Below are 24,535 nucleotides of genomic sequence, written 5' to 3'. Positions count from 1 at the left end.
CAAAAATTTGTATAACAATGCATTCCATACAGTAGGCAGTGTTCTAAACACCAAAATGTCGGAAGTCACAATGGAAGACATCTCTAAACGACCACTCACATTAATGACTGCTGGACTAGCTCCCATGGCTCTCCCAGGCTGACAGGCAGAGTGGGCAAAATACCAGGGCGTATGAGGGAGGGTTTGGTTGTGTACCCTACTTTTGCAGAGCCACCATGGAATGAAAGGTTTCATATCAGCCTGTAGGTAGCTTATGGCCAAGGGCCAGGGTGAGTCCAGCATTTTATGAATTCTCCTCTGGTACTCTGGGTGTGGATGTCCTGATTGCTTCCCAAATTTTCTAAAACATGACTATTTTTTCTGTTGTTTCTTTTGGTAAAAATCTTTATTGTTGAAAGTATTACATTGACCCCTTTTCCCCCATTGACCCTTCTTGCTGTTGTTTCAATGAAAGAATGTGAAAGGCAGAGCAGAGGAAGATAAATGTTTCTTTCCCCATACATGGATCATTCTGCAGCATTTCAATTATAATTGCTAAATAGCACCCTAGGTTACAAAACTGGTAACAGAGAATGAGTTTTAAACTCAAGTGCCCTAAAAAAAATCAAATTAAGTCAATGAACTGCTTAAGGGACAAGCTTTGTGTAATGATTGTAACTCAGGTAGACTTATCAGTAAAACTGGAAACTGATGAAGTAGCTGTGATTCTGCAATTTTTTTCCATGCTGTCTGTCTTTTGACCACTTTACAGCCTGTAAGTTCTTCCATAAAAGGCTTGGAACAGAAGAGGGGTATATTTTCAAATTGACAAGGCATCTAATTGTTAGCAGCCCTAGACCAAGACTGCAAGTGGAGGGGGTCTTGGGAACCTGTACTGTTTATCAAGAGGGAATTTATGTTGCTCATCAATATGGAATGCTGTCTTCACCATTATTGCTATCTGGCAACTTCTACTGACCCTTCAGGTCTCTGCCTGTGTGTTTTCTGCACACTATGCTGGGTCTACACAACATGCCTTTATTGTATGCTCATTTCCCTTTCACAGCTCTTAGCATAACTGTAATTAAATAATTGAATATCCTATCTAATAAAAGAGAAACATGCAAATTGACCATACTTGTACTACACCCACAAGCCACGTCCACCAGCCAATCAGGAGCGAGTATGCAAATTAACCCAACGAATATGGCGGTTAATTTGCATATCCAGGCACAGAGTGAAGACTGAAGACAGCATAGAAGGAAGCCAAGTGCTGCAGAAGGGAGCGAAGCTGCGGAGAAGCAAGCGGGGTGGCGGAGATGGGAGGGAAGCAGGCGGGGTGGCGAAGAAGGCCGCAGGAAGCCCTATTTTTGCAGGAATCTTCCTACAATGGGCCTCTAGTATAAGTATAAGCTCCTGTTTTATCATCAGCTCCATCCCTCATGCTTCCCCAGGCATTCAGCATAGTGTTCAACTTAAAGAAGGTGCTCAGTAAACATGTGTTGAGTGAGTGGATACCCATCCAAATTTCACTCCTCAGTGCCTGGAATGACTGAGAGTGACTCTGAGGTTACAGCTCATGATTCACAGTGCTTCCTGGCCTCTTTCATGGGACTAGGCACCTCCCCACTGCTGGCCAGATACAACAGAAAACAGGGACATGATTCTGAATGATGAAATGCATGGCTCTACACATTCCATACACTAACTCCACCATATTTTCTGTCTTTGTGACTTCATGCAAAGGAATGGGTCTCAAAATGATTGCTTTAATTTTTCTCCCCAAAGATTCTTCCTCACACATTTACTCTCCTATTATTTCCTCTATCCCAATCTATTGCAGTTTCCCCTGTTGGCTTCACAATGACAAATAATTGAAGCTGTGACTGCATTTAAGACTCAGCCTCAGGGAGAAACAGTTGACACCACACAGTAACCCCAAAGAGCCTGGTGCAGCCTGACTGCTCCGACCTTGCCTCCTGCAGGTCCCACTCCAGGGAGGTTTCTGGGTGCTCCTGAATCAACATGGGCTTCCATGTTGTGAGGTGCCACAACTCGTTCATTATCAGGAAAACAACACACTCTTAGAGCTATTAACATGGAAGGAGCTTGTGTTACATGCAAAGGTAAGAACCACACCCAAATCATCTAGACCCGACTATCCAGTGGTCGTTAAAGCAGAATGTTTTAAGGTCTGAAAGCTCTTCCTCAATTTCTTCATTTAAGATGTGCCCAGAGCCCAGTTGCTGTGGCTCAGTGGACTGAGTGTCATCCCATGCACCAAGAAGTCTTTGGTTCGATTCCCAGTCAGGGCACATGCCCCAGTTGCAGGTGCGATCCCCAGTGCAGGGTGTGCAGGAGGCAGCCCATCAATGATTCCCTCTCATCATTTACATTTTATCTTTTTCTCCCTCTCCCTTCCTCTCTGAAATCAATAAAAATATATATATTTTAAATGTTCCCAGAAAGGAGAGATGATGCTTGGCCAGTCTGGAGGGAGGGCAGGGAGAATCTGTTAGAGCAGCTCTTTCTGGCCCCCGTGCACATGAAAATGCTCAATAAGCACATGTTGATGATGTGGATGAAATGCTTGTATTTTTAAATTGGAATATGCCCCCAAATGCCAAAATTTGTGGAATTGAATGCAGAAATAAAAACCTGCTTTTAAAGTCGTAAAATTAATTTTTCTGATACAGTGGTGTCTGTAGTCGGTAGCATAGCAGCCTCACTAGTCCCAGGGATTTCCCCCCTCCCCTAGATAGAGAGGAACCCAAACAGTAAAACACCAGCTATTCATTTTCTATATAACCACAGGAAAGCCTTGTCAACATGACAGAATCAGAGGGCCTATTGACCAAGAAGTAATCTATCTTCAGATGACTATTTTCATCTGAAAATATTTTCCTATTTGTTACAACTACAAACCAGTTTGAGATAAAGTCAACTATTCATGTAAAATACATGGATCAATGCCCAGGAGAGTTTGTGCTTGACATGTGAACAACAGGAGAGCTCTTCATGAAAATTTGGGTGGAAAACAAAGGGAAAAGCAGTGAAAGACCAAGGCTAAGTTGCTAAAATTCTTGGGAACCTTCCATTTACATAGCCATGCAGAGGGTGTTTAATATATATTGTTACCATTAGCATTAAACCCACAATACTTTCCATTGCCATCATATTGGTGTCAATGGGGCAATAATCACTATTAATTTACAGAAAGACAATATTATAGGAGTGAGTCATATTTTATACCTCCAAACATGTTTAAACACAGCTCTCAACCTGTGTCTGAAAACCCAGGGAAGGAGGGACATGGACAGACTACAGAATTATTATAGTTGATCTGGGAAGCCATATGTGAGGCCACCAGCATTGTCCTAGAAAGAAGAACTCAATCTCTAAGAAGTATTTCCAATGGTAGTTATTCAATGACTGTAATTAATTGGCCTCCTTCTGAGTAAGGGCATCTAAGCAGCAGTGTCAGCCACGGTTAGGTACACAGGTTTTAAGTCAGATAACGTGGATTGATGCCTGCTCTGCTCCATAGAAGCTATATGATCCTGGGTAAGGGGTTTACTTAATTCCTCTAAACCCCATTTTCTCCAGAACTAAACAAGCTAGAGTACACAAATCCCTAAGCATATTGAACGGTACACAGAGAATCCCCAGATGTTTATGGCCATTGACCACTCTGCACTTCCATTGTGTGAATTACACATGAATATCTTTTACCCATTTTTCAAACTAAGTTTTATTTTTTCCTATTGATTTTTAGGCATTCTTTCAATTGCATGTATATTAACACTTAGATGCAGCATTTTCTATCTGTTTATCATCCTTTTTACCTCCATGATGTCTTTTATTGTCTTTTTATGTCTTTCATAAAAGTTTTAAATTTTTGTGTAGTTGAATCTATCATTTTAAAAAATGTTTCCAGGTTTCATGTCATGTTGAGAAAGGCATTTCCTATTCCAACATTTTAAACTAATTTCTAATTATTTCATTGTCAGAAAAGATGTTTTAAAAACATACAATTAAAGTTATTGTTTATTATGTTGTTCACCACAATTTTTTTAAGTCAAAGGTTTAAAATCTTAACCATTTGTGCTAGAAAATAAATTTCCTTTGGATAACGGGACAGGCTCTTCTTCCCCTGATTTTGTTTCTTGGTTTGCCCTTGTGGTCAGGAAGCTCCAAGCCTAGGATTTTCTCTTTTGTGTTACTTGGATTTTTATCCCTGTGCCTATGTTTTTATGGTCCCTTTATGGCATGCTATCTTAGATCTTTTCTGAAATTAGAAAGTCATTAAATACAAAATAAATTAAGAAATAATTAAATAAATGAAAACAGGGATAAAGTAAATAATAAAACCCATTTATTTTTAATTTAAGCTTTCTCAGGTCCCTTGTTTCTCAGTCCATCTTACTGTAAATTCTTGGTCTGCTAGAATGAACTGGACTCCAGCGGGTAAGATTACAAATATCTTGCTCTCACTCTAATTATTCGTTTACAAATCTGTGCACCTCATTCTGAGCCCCTCTAGGGTAAGGGCGATTCTAATTATCCTCAAATCCAAGTCACCTGTGGCTTAAAGCGAGCACTAAGGTGTTCGCTGAATAAATGAACCAGAAAAAAGTTCTCTCACAAAAAAGCTCACACCAGGAATCAAGTTTAAGGAGGCAGCCCCAGGACTCCCAGGGTATGTCCTATTGTGGGGCATATGTGGCACCTCCAATCCTGGATGACAGCAATGAGCAGATGACCCAAAGGTGCAAGAGTTCGCCACACTAGGCTGCAGTCACCAAGGGAAGGAAGCAAAGCCTCACAGTTCGGTTGGCACGACCCAAGTAATTAAAATAACCCAAACACCTCACAGTGCCCAAAAATTCAATTATTTGGGATTTAACTGTATCCTGCGTGCCTACCTTCTACTTTTTTAATTAGCTTGATGATGAACAAACGAGGCAATGTGGAAGCTGACTTCGTTTTAGAAACTAGGTTTCATTTAAATTAGAAATTCAAACCACTGGCATAGACGAAATGCTAAAATTCACTAATAAAATTTCTATTAACAACAATAATTTTGACATACAAGGAAGCCTCAGGTGCTGGAGTTAGATTAAAAGAAAAGTCCTAAAATCTTTAAAATGAGCTTCCTGCTTTGTTTTCCCAGTTCACACCTGATAACTCAATTCCACTTTCTCTGGGTTTTTCCACAGTGGTGTGGTCTCCTTATCTAAGGCAGGGGAACAAAACAAATTATTGTCTCACCTTCACAGATCTTGCTCTTCAGTGAATTAGGGCCCAACATCCATTCTCCCTCCCTGTTAGTGTGCCTGCCTATGTGTGGAAGCTGGAAAGCTAACTACCCCCTTGGACATCACTGCAGGCGCACAGATACCTGTGCGTGAGATAGCGGGGGAGCCAGCGGGGCAGGGGCCACACTTGGGTTGCTCCGGCAGTTTTCGCTGACAAACATCTTTGCTTGTCCTATGTTTGCATCAGCTGCGTTCCCTGCGTCCGGTCACTAGCTTCATGGGTGTGGAGGGGCAGGGCATGTTCTGGATCCAGCAGGCAAAGCGTGGCTCTGGGTCAGCCCTTCTGACGTAGCTGTTGATCCCAGGATTCCAGCTTTGGTGACACAAGCTTGGAGCCAGCAGGGGCAACAGCATCCTGGGTCCCCCAAGAGGCAGCGGGTCCCCTTGGGGTTCTGGGACTCTCTCCTGGAGGCACAGCCCGGAGCTTTCTCCCACAGTCCTTCTAGTGATTTTGTCAGCGTCTGCTTCCCCAAGAAAAATGCCAATCTGGCCTAAAATAGCTTGATTCTTGTTTAATTTGCAATCAAAAGAGTGAGAGGCAGTTGTGATGACTTAAACATGAAAAATGAATGTGCCTTAAAAAACAATCTATAATAATAAAAGCCTAAGTGACCATCGCAACTGAACAGGCTGCATGGGGCGATCAGGCCGGCAGGGGGCTTAGTGAGGGAGAACCAAATGATTGAGCAGCAGTCTGCATGGGTCGAGCAGGACGGCAGGGGGGTTAGTGAGGGGCGACCAAACGACCAAAGAGCAGGCTGCATGGGGTGACCAGGCCCGCAGGGGGGGGGCAGTTGGGGTGACCAGGCTGGCGGGGAGGGGGGGCAGTGAGGGGCAACCAAACGACTGAGCAGCAGGCTGCTTGGGGCGACCAGGCCAGCAGGGGGGTTAGTGAGGGGCGACCAAATGACCAGGCTGTGTGGGGTGGCCAGGCCCTGGGCGGGGCAGTTGGAGTGACCAAGCTGGTGGGGGCAGGGGAGACCGTGAGGGGCAACCAAATGACTGAGCAGCAGGCTGCGTGGGGCGACCAGGCTGGCTAGGGGGTTAGTGAGGGGCAACCAAATGAATGAACAGCAGGCTGCATGGGGCGACCAGGCCAGCAGGGGGGTGCAGTTAGGGGCGATCAGGTGGGTAGGCAGGTGAGCAGTTAAGAACCAGATTGTGAGAAGGATCAGGCCTAAACCGACAGTTGGACATCCCCCAAGGGGTCCCAGATTGGAGAGGGTGCAGGCTGGGCTGAGGGACCCCCCCCCCCCCATGCATGAATTTCATGAACTGGACCTCTAGTGGTATTATAATTGGTATTATAATAATTATTACTAACTTTAAATGCCATTTAAAACTCATCTATCATCCCATCTAAATAACTGATGTGCACAGAGACTTTCCAAAGACATTTAATGCAGAAAGTCTTACCAGCAGGCGTGGCTGCGGATTTTGGTGCTGGAAGCAAACTCCTGCGGGGGGCAGTGACACTGGAGGTCGCCTGAGGGGCAGCGCGCCCGGCTCCCTTGGGTGCATCTTTGGAAGGCAGGGCTGCTTTCAGGGCTGGCTGCTCTTCATTCCCAAAGGCTGAACCTGCGGGAGGCAGACAGTGGGCTAATTATAACTTCATGAAAAATGGATGGACCCCATTGCCATTTGCAGTTGCCAACCAATCCCACTTTGGAACTCGACCTCTCAGTGAGTAGCCCTGAAAAGCAATTTTCCAGGGCCAGCTGTGAAAAAAAGTTCCCTTCAGACACCACATAAAAGTCTGCCATTTAAATCTCCTGGGCAGGCGACTCCACAAAAGTCAAGAGCAGCCTCAGTCCAGAGACTTTACACAAATGCACACACAATCCACCCCCCTCCCCTCACACACACACACACACACACACACACACACACACACACACCTATATCTATAGCTACATGGCTGTGTAACTATATATGATATGTGCTTATCTGGTAACTCTAACCATTTCTTAGAAACCCATGTGAGGGGCTCAGGAGGGGTGAGAATAGGACTTAAACATGCTCCACTAGGCAGTTTATGCAGAGCTCCCTTGGACCCAGCTAATTCCACCTTCAGAATAAGAGGCTTGGGATGAAGGGAGATAGGGGGAAGCTTGGACACAGAGAATCCCTTTGAAACTCAAGAAGCTTTTGCTTGAAAAGCTGAGGCCTCACCAAACTGAGAGGACCCTGAATTAGAGCGTAGGTTATTTCCAAGACAGAAGACATATATGGATAATTTCCATTTACTATTCAATACAGAAGCAGACTCTCTATAAGACGGTGTATTTGTGACTGACTGCTCGGACACTCTGAAAGTATGGCAAATTGGGGTATGTGTCAGGTTTAAATGCATAATGCGGTTGTGGCCCAAACTCTTCTAGATCTTTCCAAACCTACAGACAGTGACACCACCATCTAGCTCCTGTTAAAGGAAAAATCTCCTAAATATACCTCTGAGTACAGCTGAGAGGCCTAATTTACTAAATTAAACAGAGAGTCTTAAGGTACTAAGATTACTGCTTGTTTGGGATAAAGCCATCCAGTCATAGGAACACGACCATTTCCTGTGGAAAATAAGCAATGACAGCTGGAAGAAGTATACGGAATTTTAGTGAAAGATTAAGTTTTTTTGTTTTCATCATTTTAAAAGGATAGTCATAACATTCTATTTAGATAGAGCCTGCATGAAAATAACATTATTAAAATGGCTTTAATGTTCAAACCATCCAGGAATTGTATTCAACCACTTAGAGTAAGAATTTCAACCACTTTCCCCCCTTTGAAGACCTGAAAGTCTGTTTTAAAATGGGTGAAATTTGTTTTGTTTCTAAAGAAAAGTGTATTTAGAAAGGAAAAATAAAGAAGGTGTCATTTCCTAACACAGAACCTACCCTATACCTCTTTTAAGACATTGTGCAAGGATTTAAAGAGCTCTGAACAGTGCTAGCAGAATGCCTTTGGTCTATGCAAACAGAACAAATGAATTGAAACTCTACCCAAAGGATCTGCACTGTGTGGTGGATGTCAGATAAGAAAGCAAGCACATGTTTGATCCAAACCTCGTCAGGAAAAGGGGCACTGTAACCTGCCGAACAGTGAGTGTTCGCTTCTGAATCAGAGCAGGCTCACCAGCCCATCCTGGAGCTTAGACAGTCTCTGGGGGTGGGGGGTGGGGGGTGTAGGACACTTCAGATGGGCCAGGAACTCAGCCACTGGAAATATTTCACATGGAATTACCTCATGTTTAGACCACTGCAGACAGTACTGCTAAAATAATCTACTCACCAAAACATGTAGTAGAAGCTGAATTGAGCACAAAACCTTTCACACAGTCTTTTATTTAACAAGCCATTAAAATTTCTCAAGAAGGGAAATGTTTTGTGTCATTTGTAAAGTTCAAATGCCTTTTTATCAAACCCTCTTGCTCCCAGCATCATTCTCTTACATGAAATTTATTATTCAATGAACATGTCCATTTTGAGATTTGGCAACTTCCAGGCTGGGAAAGAAATCTGTCTAAAGTATGAAGTGTTAAGGAAGCTGTGCACTCCCTTCTGAGAGAGGTCTTGGGTTACCAAAAATAAAATAAAGTAAAATAAAATAACATAATAAAATAAAATTCTATTCCTATACATTGCTATGGGACACAGCTGGCAATAAATGGTACCACTCTTTGAAGACCAGCTTAAGAGCGCCAGGAATTAAAAAACATTACTTAGCAAGTGAAAAGTATTTGAGAGACCTCAGGTCAAGATTTCAGAGTGGTAAACCTGTGCTCACCTCTTCCCCCGACCACATCAGAATTACAACTAAATTATAGAACCGCCTCCCCTGAGAACCACCTAAAGACTAGATGGCCAGACCTCTATAACCAACTAGAGGCCCGGTGCACAGATTCGTGCACCAGTGGGGTCTCTCAGCCTGGCCTGCGCCCTCTTGCATCCTGGACCCCTCGGGGGACCCGATCGGGCCAAAACAGGCAGTCTGACATCCCCCGAGGGTTGTAGTAGTGATCCAGGAGGAGCCTGAGCATGGGCCAGGCGCCACTCCCGCTCATCCCAGCCCCTCTGCGCCTGCCATCACTGCTGCTGCTCAGTAGTGTGGAGGCAGGAGAGGCTCATGCTGCCACAGCTGCACTTGTCAGCCATGAGCCCGGTGTCTGGTGTCAGTTGGTCAGCTGAGTGGCACTCCTGCTGTGGGAGCACACTGACCACCAGGGGGCAGCTCCTGCATTGAGCGTATGCCCCCTGGTGGTCAGTGCATGTCATAGCGACCAGTCAACCAGTTGTTAGGTTGTTCAGTCATTTGTCGCTTAGGCTTTTATCTATATAGATTATATATATAGATGATACAGAGAAGAAGCCGTGTTGAGACTGAATATTGAATGCCAACTTTAATTGAAAAAAAATTTTTTTTAAGAAAAGTACTCTAAATTTGGAAGTGGTACTAATTTCAATAAATGCTCTGGGTACTTCATAACAATGCAGACAATAGGAAACTGTTGTTTACTAAGAGGAAGAAAAGAACTGGAAATAAACAAACTGCACCTGTGTGGACCAAGAAAATGTTTTTCTGGAGAATTCAGCCCGTGGAAGTGACTTGTGTGTCTAATTCAGTCATCTCATCCCCAGCCAACCTGACCCTACCCTTGCCTGCATGAGCCAGGTGGTAAATGGTGTAGATCTGGAGGAGAGCCAAGCAGCTGTGGGAACCACTGCCTCTGCCTCCCACCTCTGCACCTCTGCTCCCTCATTTGTAAGTGGGGAGAATGGTAATCGAGCTCACACAAGTAATGTGAGAGTTACAAGAACTAATGCAAGTGAATTTTAAAAAAGCTGATGCAGGAGTTAGTACAAGAAAATGCATAGAATAGTGTCTGGGACTCTCTGATATGTTATTAACACTTACAGGCCCCTTTTAAATTCAGTGGCTAGTCATCATAGCAAATCAGTTTTCCATAGGAGCTTGGAAAGTGTTCAAGGGTTAATATCGGAAGAGCTGCTCTCAATGCGAATAAAGGAAAGGGCTGAAGTAGATCTGATAGAAACTGCAGCTTGACTGTCTTCACAAACTGATGAACTTCTCCTGATAAAGGGAAAGGTAAGAAGAGCAACAGAATGAACCACCAAGCTGGAGAAGTACAGCATATCACCAATTCCATTACCTGGGAAGTGGCTCAGAAAGAGGGCCTCAGCATTCAGCTTCACTAGAGATTCACAATTTTTTCAAATCACTGGCTGCGATTCACACCAAACACAGGCAGTGACTGTCATACTTTAATTAATTAGTAATTATATCGGTTTTAATTTATAAGTCTCTGACAGGTAGTGAGATTGAACTTTTTTTTTCACATAGGTATGGGCTATTCAAGTTTTTTCTTTTATAAGATGCCCCTTCATAACTTTTGCCCATTTTTCTACTGAAGTGTTTTGTCTTTCTAATTGACATATAGGAGTTCTCTGAATATTCTGCATACTGATGCTTTATTGGTATATATTTCAAATGGCTTGTCTTCACACTTACGTGCCTTTATTCAGGAGTCTTCCATTTTAATGCACTTGATTTTTCTCAGTCTTTTCTCACTGGATTTGTACTTTGTGTGTTTTAGCCTTTCATTCCCTATCTGATATTATACAGAGGTTCCCCTGTGTATTCTTCTAAAAGCTTTAAAGTTTTATTTTTCATATTTAGATAATTAATTCACCTGGAATGGGGCACTGGGCAGAGACCAGATTTGTTATATTTGTTTGCTATACAGATAGCCAATTGTCCCAGCCCTGTATATTGGGTAGTTCATTTTCTCTGCCATATCTGCATTGCCAGATGTTGTATGTAAAGTTCCCATACACTAACCACCCCTAAATTTCAGTAACTTGTAGCAAGAGTTTATTTGTTGACCATAAATCACCTAACACAGGTGCTCTGGGTGGTCTGATATTCTGGGTAGCTCTACTCTGGGCAGGAACTCAGGAACCCAGGGAATTGTTTCTTACATATGACACCTAAAACACAAGTAACTGAAGAAAAAATTATGTTAGACTTCATCAGAATAAAAATATTTGTGCTTCAGATGACACTATTAATAAAGTGAAATGACAACCCATAGAATTGAAGAAAATATCTGCAAATCACATATCTGATAAGGGTCTAGTATCCAGAATATATAAAGAGCCTTTATAACTCAACAATAAAAAGGCAAATAAGCCAATTAAAAATGAGACTTGGATTTGAATAGATATTTCTCCCAAGAAGGTATATAGATAGCCAATAAGTATATGAAAAGATGCCAATGTCATTAGTCACTAGGGACACTTTAAACCCACTAGGATGGCTATAATAAAAAACACACAGATAATAACAAGTGTTGATGAAGATGTGGAAAAATTGGTGGGATTGTAATATGATGCAACTGTTTTGGAAAACAGTTTGGAAGTTCCTCAAAATGTTAAATATAGTTATCATATGACCCAGCAGTTCCACTGTTAGTTATGTGCCCAAGAAACTAAAATCATATGTCCACACAAACTTATACATGAATGTTCATAACAGTACCATTCATAATCGTCAAAAAAGTAGGAACAATCCAAATGTCCATCAGCTAATGCATGGATAACCAAATGGGATCTACAAGCTACAATATGGACCAATCTTTAAAACATTATGCTAAATGAAAGAAGACCAGCTCTAGCCAGTTTTGCTCAGTAGTTAGAGCATAGGTCCTAGGACTGAAGGGTGATGGGTTCAATTTTGGTCAAGGGCTGGTACCTTGGTTGCAGGCTTATCCCAGCCCTGATCAGGGTGCCTGCGGGATGTAACCAATTGATGTGTCTCTCTCACATCTATGTTTCTTTCTATCTCTACTCCTCCCTTCCACTCTCTCTAAAAATCAATGGAAAAAATACCTTTGGGTAAAGATTAATAAATGAAAGAAGACCAGTACAAAAGGCCACATCTTGTATGATTCCATTTATATGAAACTAGAGGCCTGGTGCATAAAATTCATGCATGGGTGTGGCGGGGGGGGGTGTCCTTCAGCCTGGTCTGCACCCTCTCACAACCTGGGACCCCTCAGGGGATTTCCGACTGCTGGTTTAGGCTCAATCCCACAGGGGTAGCTTGTAGATCCCTTTTGGTTATTCATTCATTAGCTGATGGACATTTGGGTTGTTCCTACTTTTTTGACAATTATGAATGATACTGTTATGAACATTCATGTATAAGTTTGTGTGGACATATGATTTTAGTTGGACATCCCTCTCACAATCCAGGACCACTGGCTCCTAACTGCTCGCTTGCCTGCCTGCTTGATCACTCCTGACCACTCTGCCTGCCTGCCTCATTGCCCCTAACCACCTCTGCCTGACTGTCTGATTGCCCTTAACTGCTTGCCTGCCTGCCTGATCACCCTAACCACTCCATAGGATAATTATGACTACAACTGAAGTCACGATGAAAAGTTAAGGTTTATGGACCAAATTCCAATACCTTTCTGTGACTTCATTTATTGGGAATGCCATCACTGATTCTAGATTTTAAAAAGAAAAAAGAATGGCAATGGAGAGGAACCAAGATGGCAGCATAGGTAAACACCTGAACTTGCTGTCTCGCACAACCACATCAAAACTACAACTAAGAGAAAAAACGGATATCATCCAGAACCATGGGAAAGCTGGCTGAGAGGAAGTCTGCAACAAGAAGGAAAGAGAAAAGCGGATCTAGACTGGTAGGAGGTGCAGAAGTACAGAAGAGCGAAGGTATGGAGGCGCGCGCGGAAATGGGCTGGCAACTAAGTACGCTGTGGTCTTTTTCAATTGGGAGGGAGATACAAACTCCCAACTGACCTAGACTCATATGGGAAGAAACTGGACTGTCTGGCATTGGGCCAGAACACGAGGGCGACTTTCTCTCAGAGGTGGTCACAGCATTCATTATTCTTGCATGGGGCCGTGGGACACAGAGACCAAGGGACCTATCTGGGGCAGGGCCAACAGGAAACCATTGCTGTTTGCACCACCCAGTGATTCCCTGAGACCACACGCCACCCAATTTACAACCCCACCCAAGCTGTGCACAGAGGTGTTTGCATATGAATGGCCTGGCCCTTTGCAACCTAACCTTACAAACTGCAGCTGGGTCAAAGAACCCCAGAGCTTCCAAAAGAAGGCCTAAGGCTCATCAGCAGCCTGCATTGCTTCACAGTTGCGCCTCATCTGGGCACCTCCAAACCCCAAACTAAGAGGAGGAAACTGCAGATCTCTCTGTAGCTCCTGCTGGTTGGCCTCAGGCAGGGGCTGACTTAGCACCTCCTTGGAGATCCAAGAGCCAATGCACCCAGTGGTCAAAGTGAGACCACACCAGATTACAACTCTTTAGATGCATAAGGGACACACTCAGGGGGCAGACTCAGTGAGCACCAAAGTCCACCTGAAGCAAGTCCTGCCCCTTAAGGGTGTCTCCAACACAGCAGTTCTCCCATTGTAGACACAACTGGTCCTCACAGCCAATTGGTCTGGAGGTCAATTCTGCCCAGTGATATCAACAGCAATCAAGGATTAACTACAACAACACTGTGCACACAGCCCACAAAGGGGTGCACCAAGAGCTTCCACCTCAGGTGACTGGGGAAGCTGAGCCACTGGGCCCTATAGGACACCTAGCACACAAAGCCACCCTATCAACACAGGGAAGCAGCCAAAATGCAGAGACAAAGAAACATGTCACAAATGAAAGAAATGGAGAAAAGCAAACTACAGGATATGGAGTTCAAAACCACAGTTATAAGGTTACTCAAGAATCTTCTAGAAACCTCTGAGAAATTTAGTGAGATCCTCAAGGATATGAAAAAGGACCAATTAGAAATTAAGCATACACTGACTGAAATAAAGAATAATATACAGAGATCCAACAGCAGACTAGAGAATCCCAAGAATCAAGTCAAAGATTTGAAATACAAAGAAGCAAAAAACACCCAACCAGAAAAGCAAAAAAAAATACAAAAATATGAAGATAGTGTCAGGAGCCTCTGGGACAACTTCAAGTGTACCAACATTCGAATTTTAGGGGAACCAGAAGAAGAGAGAGGGCAAGATATTGAAAACCTATTTGAAGAAATAATGACAGAAAACTTCCCCAACGTGGTGAAAGAAATAGACTTACAAGTCCAGGAAGTGCAGAGAACCCCAAACAAGAGGAATCCAAAGAGGACCACACCAAGACCCATCATAATTAAAATGGCAAAGGCAAAAGACAAAGAGAGAATATTAAAAGCAGCAAAAGAAAAACAGTTATCTACAAGGGAGTACCCATACAACTGTCAGCTGATTTCTCAACAGAAACTATGCAGGCCAGATGGGAGTGGCAAGAAATATTCAAAGTCATGAACAGCAAGAACCTACAACCAAAATTACTCTACCCAGCAAAGCTATCATTTAGAATTGAAGGTCAGATAAAGAGCTTCACAGATAAGAACAAGCTAAAGGAGTTCATTACTGCCAAACCAGTATTATATGAAATGCTGAAGGGTATTCTTTAAGAAGAAGAAAAAGGTAAAGATAAAAATTATGAACAACAAAGTGACAACAAATACCTATCTTTCAACAAGTGAATCTAAAAATACAGTTAATAAAAATATGATGAACAGAATAAACTGGTGAATATAATAGAATCAGGGGCATAGAAAGGGAGTGGACTGACAATTCTTGGGAGGAAGGGGGTGTGGGGGGTTCTGGGAGAGACTGGACAAAAATCGAACACCTTTGGACGAGGACAATGCGGGGGGTGGTAAGGGCATGGGGTGGGGTGGGAACCGGGTGGAGGGGAGCTTTGGGGAGAAAAAAAGAGGAACAACTGTAATAATCTAAACAATAAAAACTTATTAAAAGAAAAAAAAAGAATGACAATGAGGACAAACACTAACCAGACCACAACGAGGTTCTTAAAAGAATGGCTGGAGAGGAAAAGCAAAGCAGTTATTAATAGTATGAGGCACTACAGTCAAATTTTAAAAAACACATTTCACAGATTTTGAATATGTACCCATGTCATAATGATGAAACTATTCTCTTCACTGATATTTTTAAACAACCCCAGGCAATCAAGCTGTATAATGTTCTGGCTGCATGATTGCCTAACTGATGCATATTTCATTGATTGATTTGGCAGCATTTCTCACTTGGTAGCAAAATTTAGTTTAATTATTAACATTATCTACTGAATGTTTTATTTCTCATCTTCTGTGTATTTTAGCTCAAGTGTTTGTTTTACTTCTCACATTAAAGAGCTGAAGTCTTACCATTTCAGCAAAGCTCTCTCCTTGTCACAATGAAATATGCCAGCTTCCACACTAGGCAGGGGCCCAGGACAGATATGGCCTGCTGTCACATACTTGACTTACATTCCAGGCGGGTGACACCCAGACCACAAACAGACATAGAGCCAAATAAGTCATCACAAACTGTGATTAGTTAAGGAAGAAACACAAGGGGCAGAGCTGGAGGAAAATCTCAAGGGTGAAGGAGGGAAAACCTACATTAGGTGGAATGGCTCAGGAAGTTCTCTTGGAGGAGGTAACATTGAATTAAACATTTCTTTCAGCTGCACACTGGCCTCTTACCTCCCTTATCCTTTCTTATAAACACCATCATCATTGTTCTATAAAATTAGAATTAAAGCATCTCTCTAGCACCTCTCTTTCCCTTGTATCAACCAATGCAGTCAGTGTGGCTCCTTCTCCATAATGGACTTCAAAAAGAGGCAACTCGAGAGAACAGCAATTCTTTACCCATCTCCCTGGAGGCCTAGGTCCTAATGAAAGGAGAAACCTTTGGCAATCATTTCACTACTCCCACTTCACCTAAAGCAAATGGTAACTTCTCACAAAGTCATGGTGGCCTAAGAATCCTTCTGAATGCAGCACCCAGGAGTTCAGTAAGGGATTCCAGCCCTGGACCAGAGGACACATCCTCCTATACTCAGCATCCTCATCAGTTGACAGGATACACTTCTATAGGTGGAAGGTAGTTCCTGCTGTGAGGCCTCAGCTGCTGAGCTCTTCCAATTGGACAAGACAGCAAGGTCTTAAGAGTAATAATACGAGAACCACATAGGAGAGTCATGGATATCACAGGCTCTGCTCAAATTCAACATCAGATTGAAAAGTTATTAGTAATATTCTCTTTAAAAAGTTGAAAAGCCTCTGATGAAATACCTTATTATTTATGTATTTACCCTCTGTCATTAAATTAATCTAATAATTAAATGAGAAAATGCACACACAGCACTTTGCAAAGTGCCCGGTGCTCAATAAATGTTAGTGGTCAGCACCAGTACGAGAACCAGCATCAACAGAAGCAGCTCCTTCATCAGCTGTCATGTCTGCAACCTCCCTCTCAGCCCCACACAAGTCCAAATGGCACCCACTTTGAGATCCTGTCCCCTTAAGACATCTTCAAGGCCACCTGATCATTGTGGGGGCAGATGATTTCTGCAAATAGCCAGTACTGATGCTAATAGTCATCTCTGCCTTCACAAGGTCTTACTGATTCAAGTGGTAGTCTTCCCAGTGCCCCAGGGGTAGGCATCACTCCCCCAAATCCCATTCTTTTGACAATGATCACAGAAGAGAAGGAAATCTTTGTCCCCCTACTTTCTGTCTTGCTCCCTCCTGGGCACTCTCCTCTTCGAGTCCATTCTAATATATAGCAAAGAGGGTCCTCATTCTTATTTCTACTCTGGGAATAGGGTGTAAGGACACAGGTGAACTGGTAAAATGAGTCATAGTCCAGGGACACAATTGTGAAAGAGAAATTAGGCCTATGTGAATGGTGCCTTCCTTCATCTGAGAGTGTGACATTCTATGACATGGGCAAGTTTCCCAGTCCCTCAGAGCCCGGATAAATGCCATCTTCTCTACAATACTGCCTCTCAATTCCCCGCTAGGTCACAGAACTACTTTAAGAAAGACCAAGCTGGTTAACAAAGAAAGAAAAGGCCAGGGGTGATAATACCTTCTCAAAGTCACGGAAGTAATCATGAAAGATGAAAGCCAGCATCACCCAGCCCAAGACTTCTGAATCCTCACCACATGACTCAAGGTCTCCTTCTGATTTGAAAAATTCTTTTTAATATCCACCAAGCCACATTCCCAAAGGAGAGAACACAGTCAAATATTGATGGAAGTTAGTTACTTAAAAGACCAAGGACTAATATGATATATCAAGAGCCATGTGAGTAATTAAAAGCAACGTTTTATATCAATGAGACCAGTTGTAGTAAGTCCCTTCTCCCCATCTGAAATATATAAAGCTTGAGCCATCATCCAGAAAAGTCTGGTTCATAGATGTGTGAGTCTTCTAGTAGTTGATACCTTGGGGAAAATGTTTAAAATGAAGCATTTTGATTATATGCTTAATATGAGAATTGTTAAAAGATATCATCTGATTTTAACTTGATTTAAGTTCTGGTATAGTTATTAATATGGTTTATGAAATATGATAAATTACCAAGGGCTTACATATCACCTTTTATTAACAGAGCAGTAAGAAAGTTTAGGTGTTCCATTTCTATAGCTTGGACTTGATGGTCTAATATAGTCTCCTTGTGTTTCACAGATCCATTAAATTAGTTGTTTTGAGGTGTCTGAGGGACTCATAGATTACTCTGTCAAGCACAGATTTAATGAGCCACAATTTAGCTGTAAACCCAGTTCAGATCCTAAGAAATCAAGTCAAATGTTGAAATGTGGATCATCATAACTGAACCCCAAACTCCTTTTCTGTATAATTATACACATTGAGGGCTGTTGGGCCGATGGGGATGTACCATCCAGCTGGATTTCTTATGCTCTGAAAAAGAAACCTTTCCATTCGGTAACTTCTGAGAAATGTGAAAACTTTAAGGGAGAAGAAGTTGAACAGCCTTTTAGAAAATGAACAGCATACTGACTTTATAGAGGTGTGTCAGTTAGTAAATCAACATAATATTCAACACTTGAACTCCAACAATTTTCTCTTCCCTCCTGGGAGCTATAAAAACTCTCTCTCTTCAGAGTCCAAGAGGATAGTCGTGTTTCTTTTTGTTGTTTATCAACACATGGGTTTTGTTTCTAAAGAGCAACTTCAGGGCTCTTTCCCTTTACCCCAGAGTTCTCAATAGGACAGTGTCCATGCTATGGACTAGATCAGCCCTGTGCACTGTAGGATGGGGTGGCAGCATCCCTGGTCTCTACCCAGTAAATCTCTCCCTCCAGCTCACTCCCAATTTGTGACAATAAAACAATGTTCCTCGACAGACACTACCAAACTAGAGGCCTGGTGCACGAAATTCATGCCCTGGCAGCAGGGGTCTCCCAGCCTGGCCTGCACCCTCTTGCAGTCCAGGACCCCTTGGGGGATGTCCACCTGCCTGCAGCAGAGGTGGGAGAGCCTCCCGCACCACCGCTGCACTTGCCAGCCATGAGCTGGCTTCTGGCTGAGTGGTACTTCCCCTGTGTGAGCACACTGACCAGCAGGGGGCAGCTCCTGCATTGAGCATCTGCCCCTGGTGGTCAGTGTGCTTCATAGCGACCTGTTGTTCTGCCAGTCATTCCACTGTTTGGTCGATTTGCATATTAGGGTTTTGCCCCTATAGGATGTCCTTTAGGGGCAAAACCACCCCCAGCTGAGAACCACTTCTCTAACTGAATGAAAGACCGATTTAATCAAAATATAGTGAAAAGTGAGACTAGTAACATCTAAGATCCTGCTGGGTTTAGCTTGATAGCTAATTCTTTAACAATAGCTGATAGTTAATTTTTGATTAATCTTTTAAATGAATGGGGGCTGTATAAATATGCTATTGGCAATACTTAACAATGCTTTAATGACTGTTCAATAGTGGAACCTCTCCTGCTTTCCATATTTATTACCCTGGTCAGTCTCAGTCAGAAACTGGGAAGCTGGGCTGAAATATTCCTGATTTTGACAGTTTTGATCCAAAACTTTGAACCTGCAGGAGCTGAACTAAAGTCCAAATAAGAATATCTTGTTCACATGAATAGCAACTGATTGCAACTGAAATTCTATGGAGGAAACCCCAATAGAAGACAGATGGTGGATGCTTGTCGAGTAGTTTAAATTATAGTTTTATGGAGAATATCTCATTTGTTGGAAGAGCCTAGGCTTCTGTAGTAAAGTTTTAAAGCACTAGAGTTACTGGACTCATAAATAAAAACCAATAAAAATGAGTTCATTGTTTTGGCTGTCTGTGCCTTTCTAGCTATTAGTTCCCGTGACTGGGGCCATGGTCACTGAGCCCTGTGCTAGGTTCTGCTCCAGCGCTGAGACCACGGCCACCCTGGGACAGCCATTCACTGTTCTTGATTAGTGTCCTCACTTGTAACATCAGGAGCGTAAGCCCCAGTGGGACTAAAAAATCACGTATATAGTACGTGATCCATGGACAGCTCCCTCTCCTGGCCTCTGAAAAGCATGTGCTCTCGCTCCTTAGTTTATAAATATAATTATTTTTTCAAGTCCATTCTAATACAAAATTTTGACATTGTAAGCCTTATTGTCATGCGTTGTTATTTCTGACTGGTACCCATTGTGCCAACCATCATCCATGCAAACTAAAATCGCAATTGTTTAAAAATCTATCATAAAACCACTCAAGTGAATATTATGCAAATGCTTTTTGCAAATGACCATAAATGGCCTCATAAATGACGTTTACAACCCTTTTAAAGACTTCAGTTTTTGTGAGATAGAAGCAAAGGTTTAAGTTGATCACTCCCTTGGGGAAACTGCTCATGGAAGGTGTCAGCAGCCTCCACACTCAGCCTAAAGCAGGGAAGCTGGGCTCTGTCTGGGTTCTCGGTTTTATGAATCTCTGACACCAAGCTCAAGCCCTTATGAGCTTCAGCTCGTCTGCAAGTCCCTCTCCCTCTTTCGGTGCCTTCCCCTTGAGGCCTGCCAACAAAGGCAAGGTCTTATGCTGCACGACGGGAGGGTGCAAAGCAGGCACAGGCATCTCCAGGGCAGGGCGCCCCTCCGCTCCCGCCACACCTGCAGCACACGCCTGCCTCCCCTCCACTCGCAGCCCCAGCCCGAGCAAGGCCAGCTAATGACTTCTTTTGCACTTTGTTGTTGTTTTCATTTTTTTTTTAAATCAATAAAGTTGAAGAATGTTTGTATAAGTAGAAAGTGACTATCCATATCTATTGTTCATAGAGATTAAAATTCATAAATTAAGGTTTAAAGCAGAAACATTTTAATCAAAAGCAAAATCTGGATTCGTCATTCTGAGAGCTTCTCCCTAAATAGGCGGCAGCAGTAGCTTTGGGCCAGGTGGGTACAACTGAGATGACTGAAACCTTCTTTGTGTTCCATCCTGAACAGTAAGATGCCAAAGGCTGTGTGCACAGAGAGGAAAGAATGGGCCAGGCTGCTGCCTTGGAGCTTAAGCAAAAGTGGAATAAATTGTTTTCTAAAATGTTTATGAAGTGTAATATCTGCTAAGGTCTCCTTCCATAAGGAGACTTCTGGGTAAAGTGTTTGGCAGCAGATAGGAAAAACATCCTGGACTACTCAAAGGAGGAAATTTTTTATTTTAAATAATGGCAAATTCTGAACATAAATGTAATCAAGATGTGTGTGGGAAGCAGGATTCTAAGATGTCTCCCAAGAGCCTGGCTCCCCAGTGCATACCCCTTGCACAGTCACCAGGGGGATGAATGTGAAGGACTTGCCTTCTGTGATTAGGTTATGTTAAGGCACATGACTTGGGAAAAGGGAGGCTGTCTGGGTGTGCCTGACCTAATTACACAATCCCTTTAAAAGTACAATGTTTTCTGTAGGTACAGGCAGAAGAGAAAGTAAAAGGTAGATTCAAAGGATTCAAAACACTGTCTGGAGCTTGAAGGTGGAGGAGACCAGCAGCAGGAAATGGCAGCCTCAGGTTGCTGAGTGTAATTCCTGACTGACAGTGGTGAGAAAAGGGTATCTCAGTCCTACAACCGCAAGGAAATGAATTCTGCCAGCAACTGAGCTGGGATGTAGATTCTTCTCTGGAGCCTGGAGATAGAACTGGACCCAACCAATACCTTGAATTCAGCATCTGAGACCCTGAGCAGAGAATTCAGCTCTGCTGTATGTGAGCTAATAAGCAGGTGTTTTAAATCACTAAATTGGTGGTAATTTGTTAGACAATGATAGAAAACTCCTATAGACTAATGGTGCTTCAGCCTGGGAAATGTGAGCAGAGCTGGTCTAGCTTAGTGGTGAGGGGAGGTGGGCCTCAGGGAGAGGGAGGCTGCATCAGAGGTGGAGGCAGATGGAGAACACTTAGCCACAGTGCCCTAGGGACTCCTGGAGGCTGTGCTGACCCTTGAGGCCGCCCATAGTGGGAAGCACAAGGTCCCACCACATATGTTAGACTGTCTCACAGAAATGTCTCAGTCTTCTTGAATGGAAGTTCCCTCATCTATAAAGTGTTTTCTGGTGCAAATTTAAAGAAATAACTCAGATAAAGCATCCAGCAGAGCCCATGACACATAGAAGATACTCAACAAATGTTACTTTCCTCTCCCTTCCAGTCTCTTTGCCATCCTCCTCTTTCAAAAATACAAGACGATTATTTGCTCATTTGCTAACCTTCCAGTGATTCCCCACCTCTTATGAAGTGAAATCCAAGCTCCCTGGAGATAGAGGAGGCCACTCTCTCCTTGCATCTAAAGGTTTACACAGGTGTCCTCAAACTACGGCCTGCGGGCCACATGCAGGTGTTTTTTCCGTTTTGTTTCTTTACTTCAAAATAAGATATGTGCAGTGTGCATAGGAATTTATTCATAGTTTTTTTAAACTATAGTCTGGCCCTCCAACGGTCTGAGGGACAGTGAACTGGCCCCCTGTTTAAAAAGTTTGAGGACCCCTGGTCCACAACATTCAACTATTAATAATGCTGTGACTGCCCTGCTGGGGTTTGGCTTTGTTGCCTTTAAACACGTGGCTCTTTGTTTCCGGAATGCCTTTCCCATTCCTTCCTGCCAGGTGAAGTCTGCTTCATTCTTCAAAACCCAGCTCAGGTGCTGCAACCGTAGTCAACTATTCTGGGAAGGTAATGCCATCTTGCTCTGATGCACTGGTGTCCTCTGCACATATATTTACATTTTCACTTGCCATATGGCAGTGATGAGGACTTTGGAATAGATCCTGAGGGCACCAGAAAGCCACTGAAGGGTTTTAATATAAAGGAATTATGTGGGTGTGTGCACGATCACCAGGGCTAAGGAGTGGGAAGATGGCTTAGAACGGGACAAGGCTGGCAGCAAAGAAATGATCTGAAGCTGTGTCAGTGTATCAATGGGATGAAATAAGGGGACCGGCTAAGCAATATCCATTGCCAATAGCACCAGGGTACATCAACTGTTTTGCCACAATGAAGGCCTGACCAGAAGGCGGCAACTTCAGAGAGAAAATGCTTACAAGCAGGTGAGAGAGGTCCAACATTATGGTTGAGGGGCCATCACTGGTTTGAAAATACCTGCTGGATAAATCTTCAATGGGCTAAGACGTGCTAATGAGCCTGGATTTGGACCAACTCTAGGTCATGGTAGGATTCTGACTGAGGTATGAGGAGAGTTATTTCAATGAACATAAAGCTAGTTTAGGATAAATTAGGAGTGGAACAAATCATGGAATGAAAAACAACTTAACTGTCCCTTTGTAGTGGAGATGCTGGTTGTTTTGCAATGTGTCAAACATTTTGAAACACTGGAATTAAATCTTCTATTTCTTTCCCTCTCTGTTTTTAGCAAATGAAATAGCAGTCTATTCTGCTCACAATTATTCTCAAAGCCAGACACATAGATCTGAAGAGACATAGGACATGAGCAAATGATGGCAATAAAAGGCACCGCCCTCTCCCCTTGCTGGTGCTCTGCCCTCCTCGCCCCCTGTCCCGGCCTCCTGCCCTGAGCAGTCAGCACTGGGCTTGGGCTCCCCCACCTTCTCCTGAAGGATCTGGCCCCCAGGACCACTTCAATGCCTCAGAACTGACCAGCTCCTCCCTGAGAAGCTGGCCTCGGGCAAGATGTCCCAAGGTTAGCCACCAGATTCCTGTCCCCCAAGTTGCTGTCTGGCAGGCACAGAGACACACCCCTACCAGTCACCGGGCTGATGCTCAGTTCACTGCCTCTGACGGCCATTTTGATAAACTCTGGCCCCAGCTGCACAGCTGGAATATCCAGAAAGTGCATTCTGTTTCTGATTATTGCTTGATCATACGCTAATACACCCGTCCCCTTCCAGGAGTAGGCCTCTGTCACTGCCCTTCTGCCCAGGCCTGGAAGACACAGGAACTAACATTGACCGAAGGGTTAATGCCTATCAAATACTGTCATTAAGTATGTACCTACATAGATGGACTCGTGTAATCTGTGCAATCTTATGCTCATTTTGCGAAAGCAGAAACTAAGGCTAATTTGCAGCAGGCTGTAACTCTGACTCCGAAGTTCTAGTTCTTTCAATGGTTCAGCCCAGCCTTCCCAGAAATGGAAGGCTGCTCTGACCCCAGCAGCCCAGTGGGGACCTGCAGCTGTGGATTTACCTTCTAGATATTCTCCCCTTACCTGGTGCTCCGACAACCTCTAGCCCGCCCCCAGAGTCTGGCTGGCAACTAACAGATAGCCCTGCCGCCCAGATAGGAGTTACGAGTCCACATAAATCCTGGGATTTCCCAAGTGTGGTCCTCAGAGATGCCTTTACTCTGTGATATTTCTTACTTAGTCTTTGACTTTATTTTCTAGACAAATATAAAACCATCATAGAACAATGCCACCAAATGACCCCAAAGAAATTTAGAACCAGAAGTTTAGAACCAGAATATGGGTGAGCTCCTTTACCTTTGTGTGTAAATAGTCAGAATTTCCTTTCTGGAATGACAGTTGGACAGATGGACCAGAAGGGGCTGCATGCAATTCCAAAAGAAACTGTCTAACAGAGGAGGGAATCCTCATTTAATCTTGTCTGAAATGGAAAAGCCCCAGGATTAACCTCAAAAACAAAGCCTGGCCGAGGTCCCCCCCGCCCCTTTCTCGCTCTCCCCAATCTGGACCCTTCCATTTCTATTCTGCTCAGAACGCTGGAGATGTTGCCCCCTTAGCCACGTCTACCTACCTCTGCCTCCAGCTATGCACAGTGCAGTCACAGTAGCTGCATTTGGAAATGTTCACTGGGGAGCTACTTAATCCTGATGCAAATGGG

At 43.4% G+C, this 24,535-nt stretch overlaps 1 protein-coding gene across 4 annotated transcripts in view; it reads right to left on the bottom strand.

Moving 5' to 3' along the window:
* The window catches only part of MTUS2 (microtubule associated scaffold protein 2), a 603,680-nt gene that overhangs the window by 148,766 nt on the left and 430,379 nt on the right, over nt 1-24,535 (bottom strand). For all 4 annotated transcript variants that reach the window (XM_079775057.1, XM_079775060.1, XM_079775058.1 and 1 more), the window contains exon 6: nt 6,714-6,875. In XM_079775057.1, coding sequence (XP_079631183.1) covers nt 6,714-6,875 — 162 coding nt within the window. The remainder of the gene's footprint in view (nt 1-6,713; nt 6,876-24,535) is intronic.

Source organism: Cnephaeus nilssonii (genome assembly GCF_951640355.1).
Source record: "Cnephaeus nilssonii genome assembly, chromosome: 6".
Lineage (NCBI taxonomy): Eukaryota > Metazoa > Chordata > Mammalia > Chiroptera > Vespertilionidae > Cnephaeus > Cnephaeus nilssonii.
The sequence above is the reverse complement of the archived record's forward strand: the minus strand, read 5'-3'. Positions and strand labels throughout refer to the sequence as shown.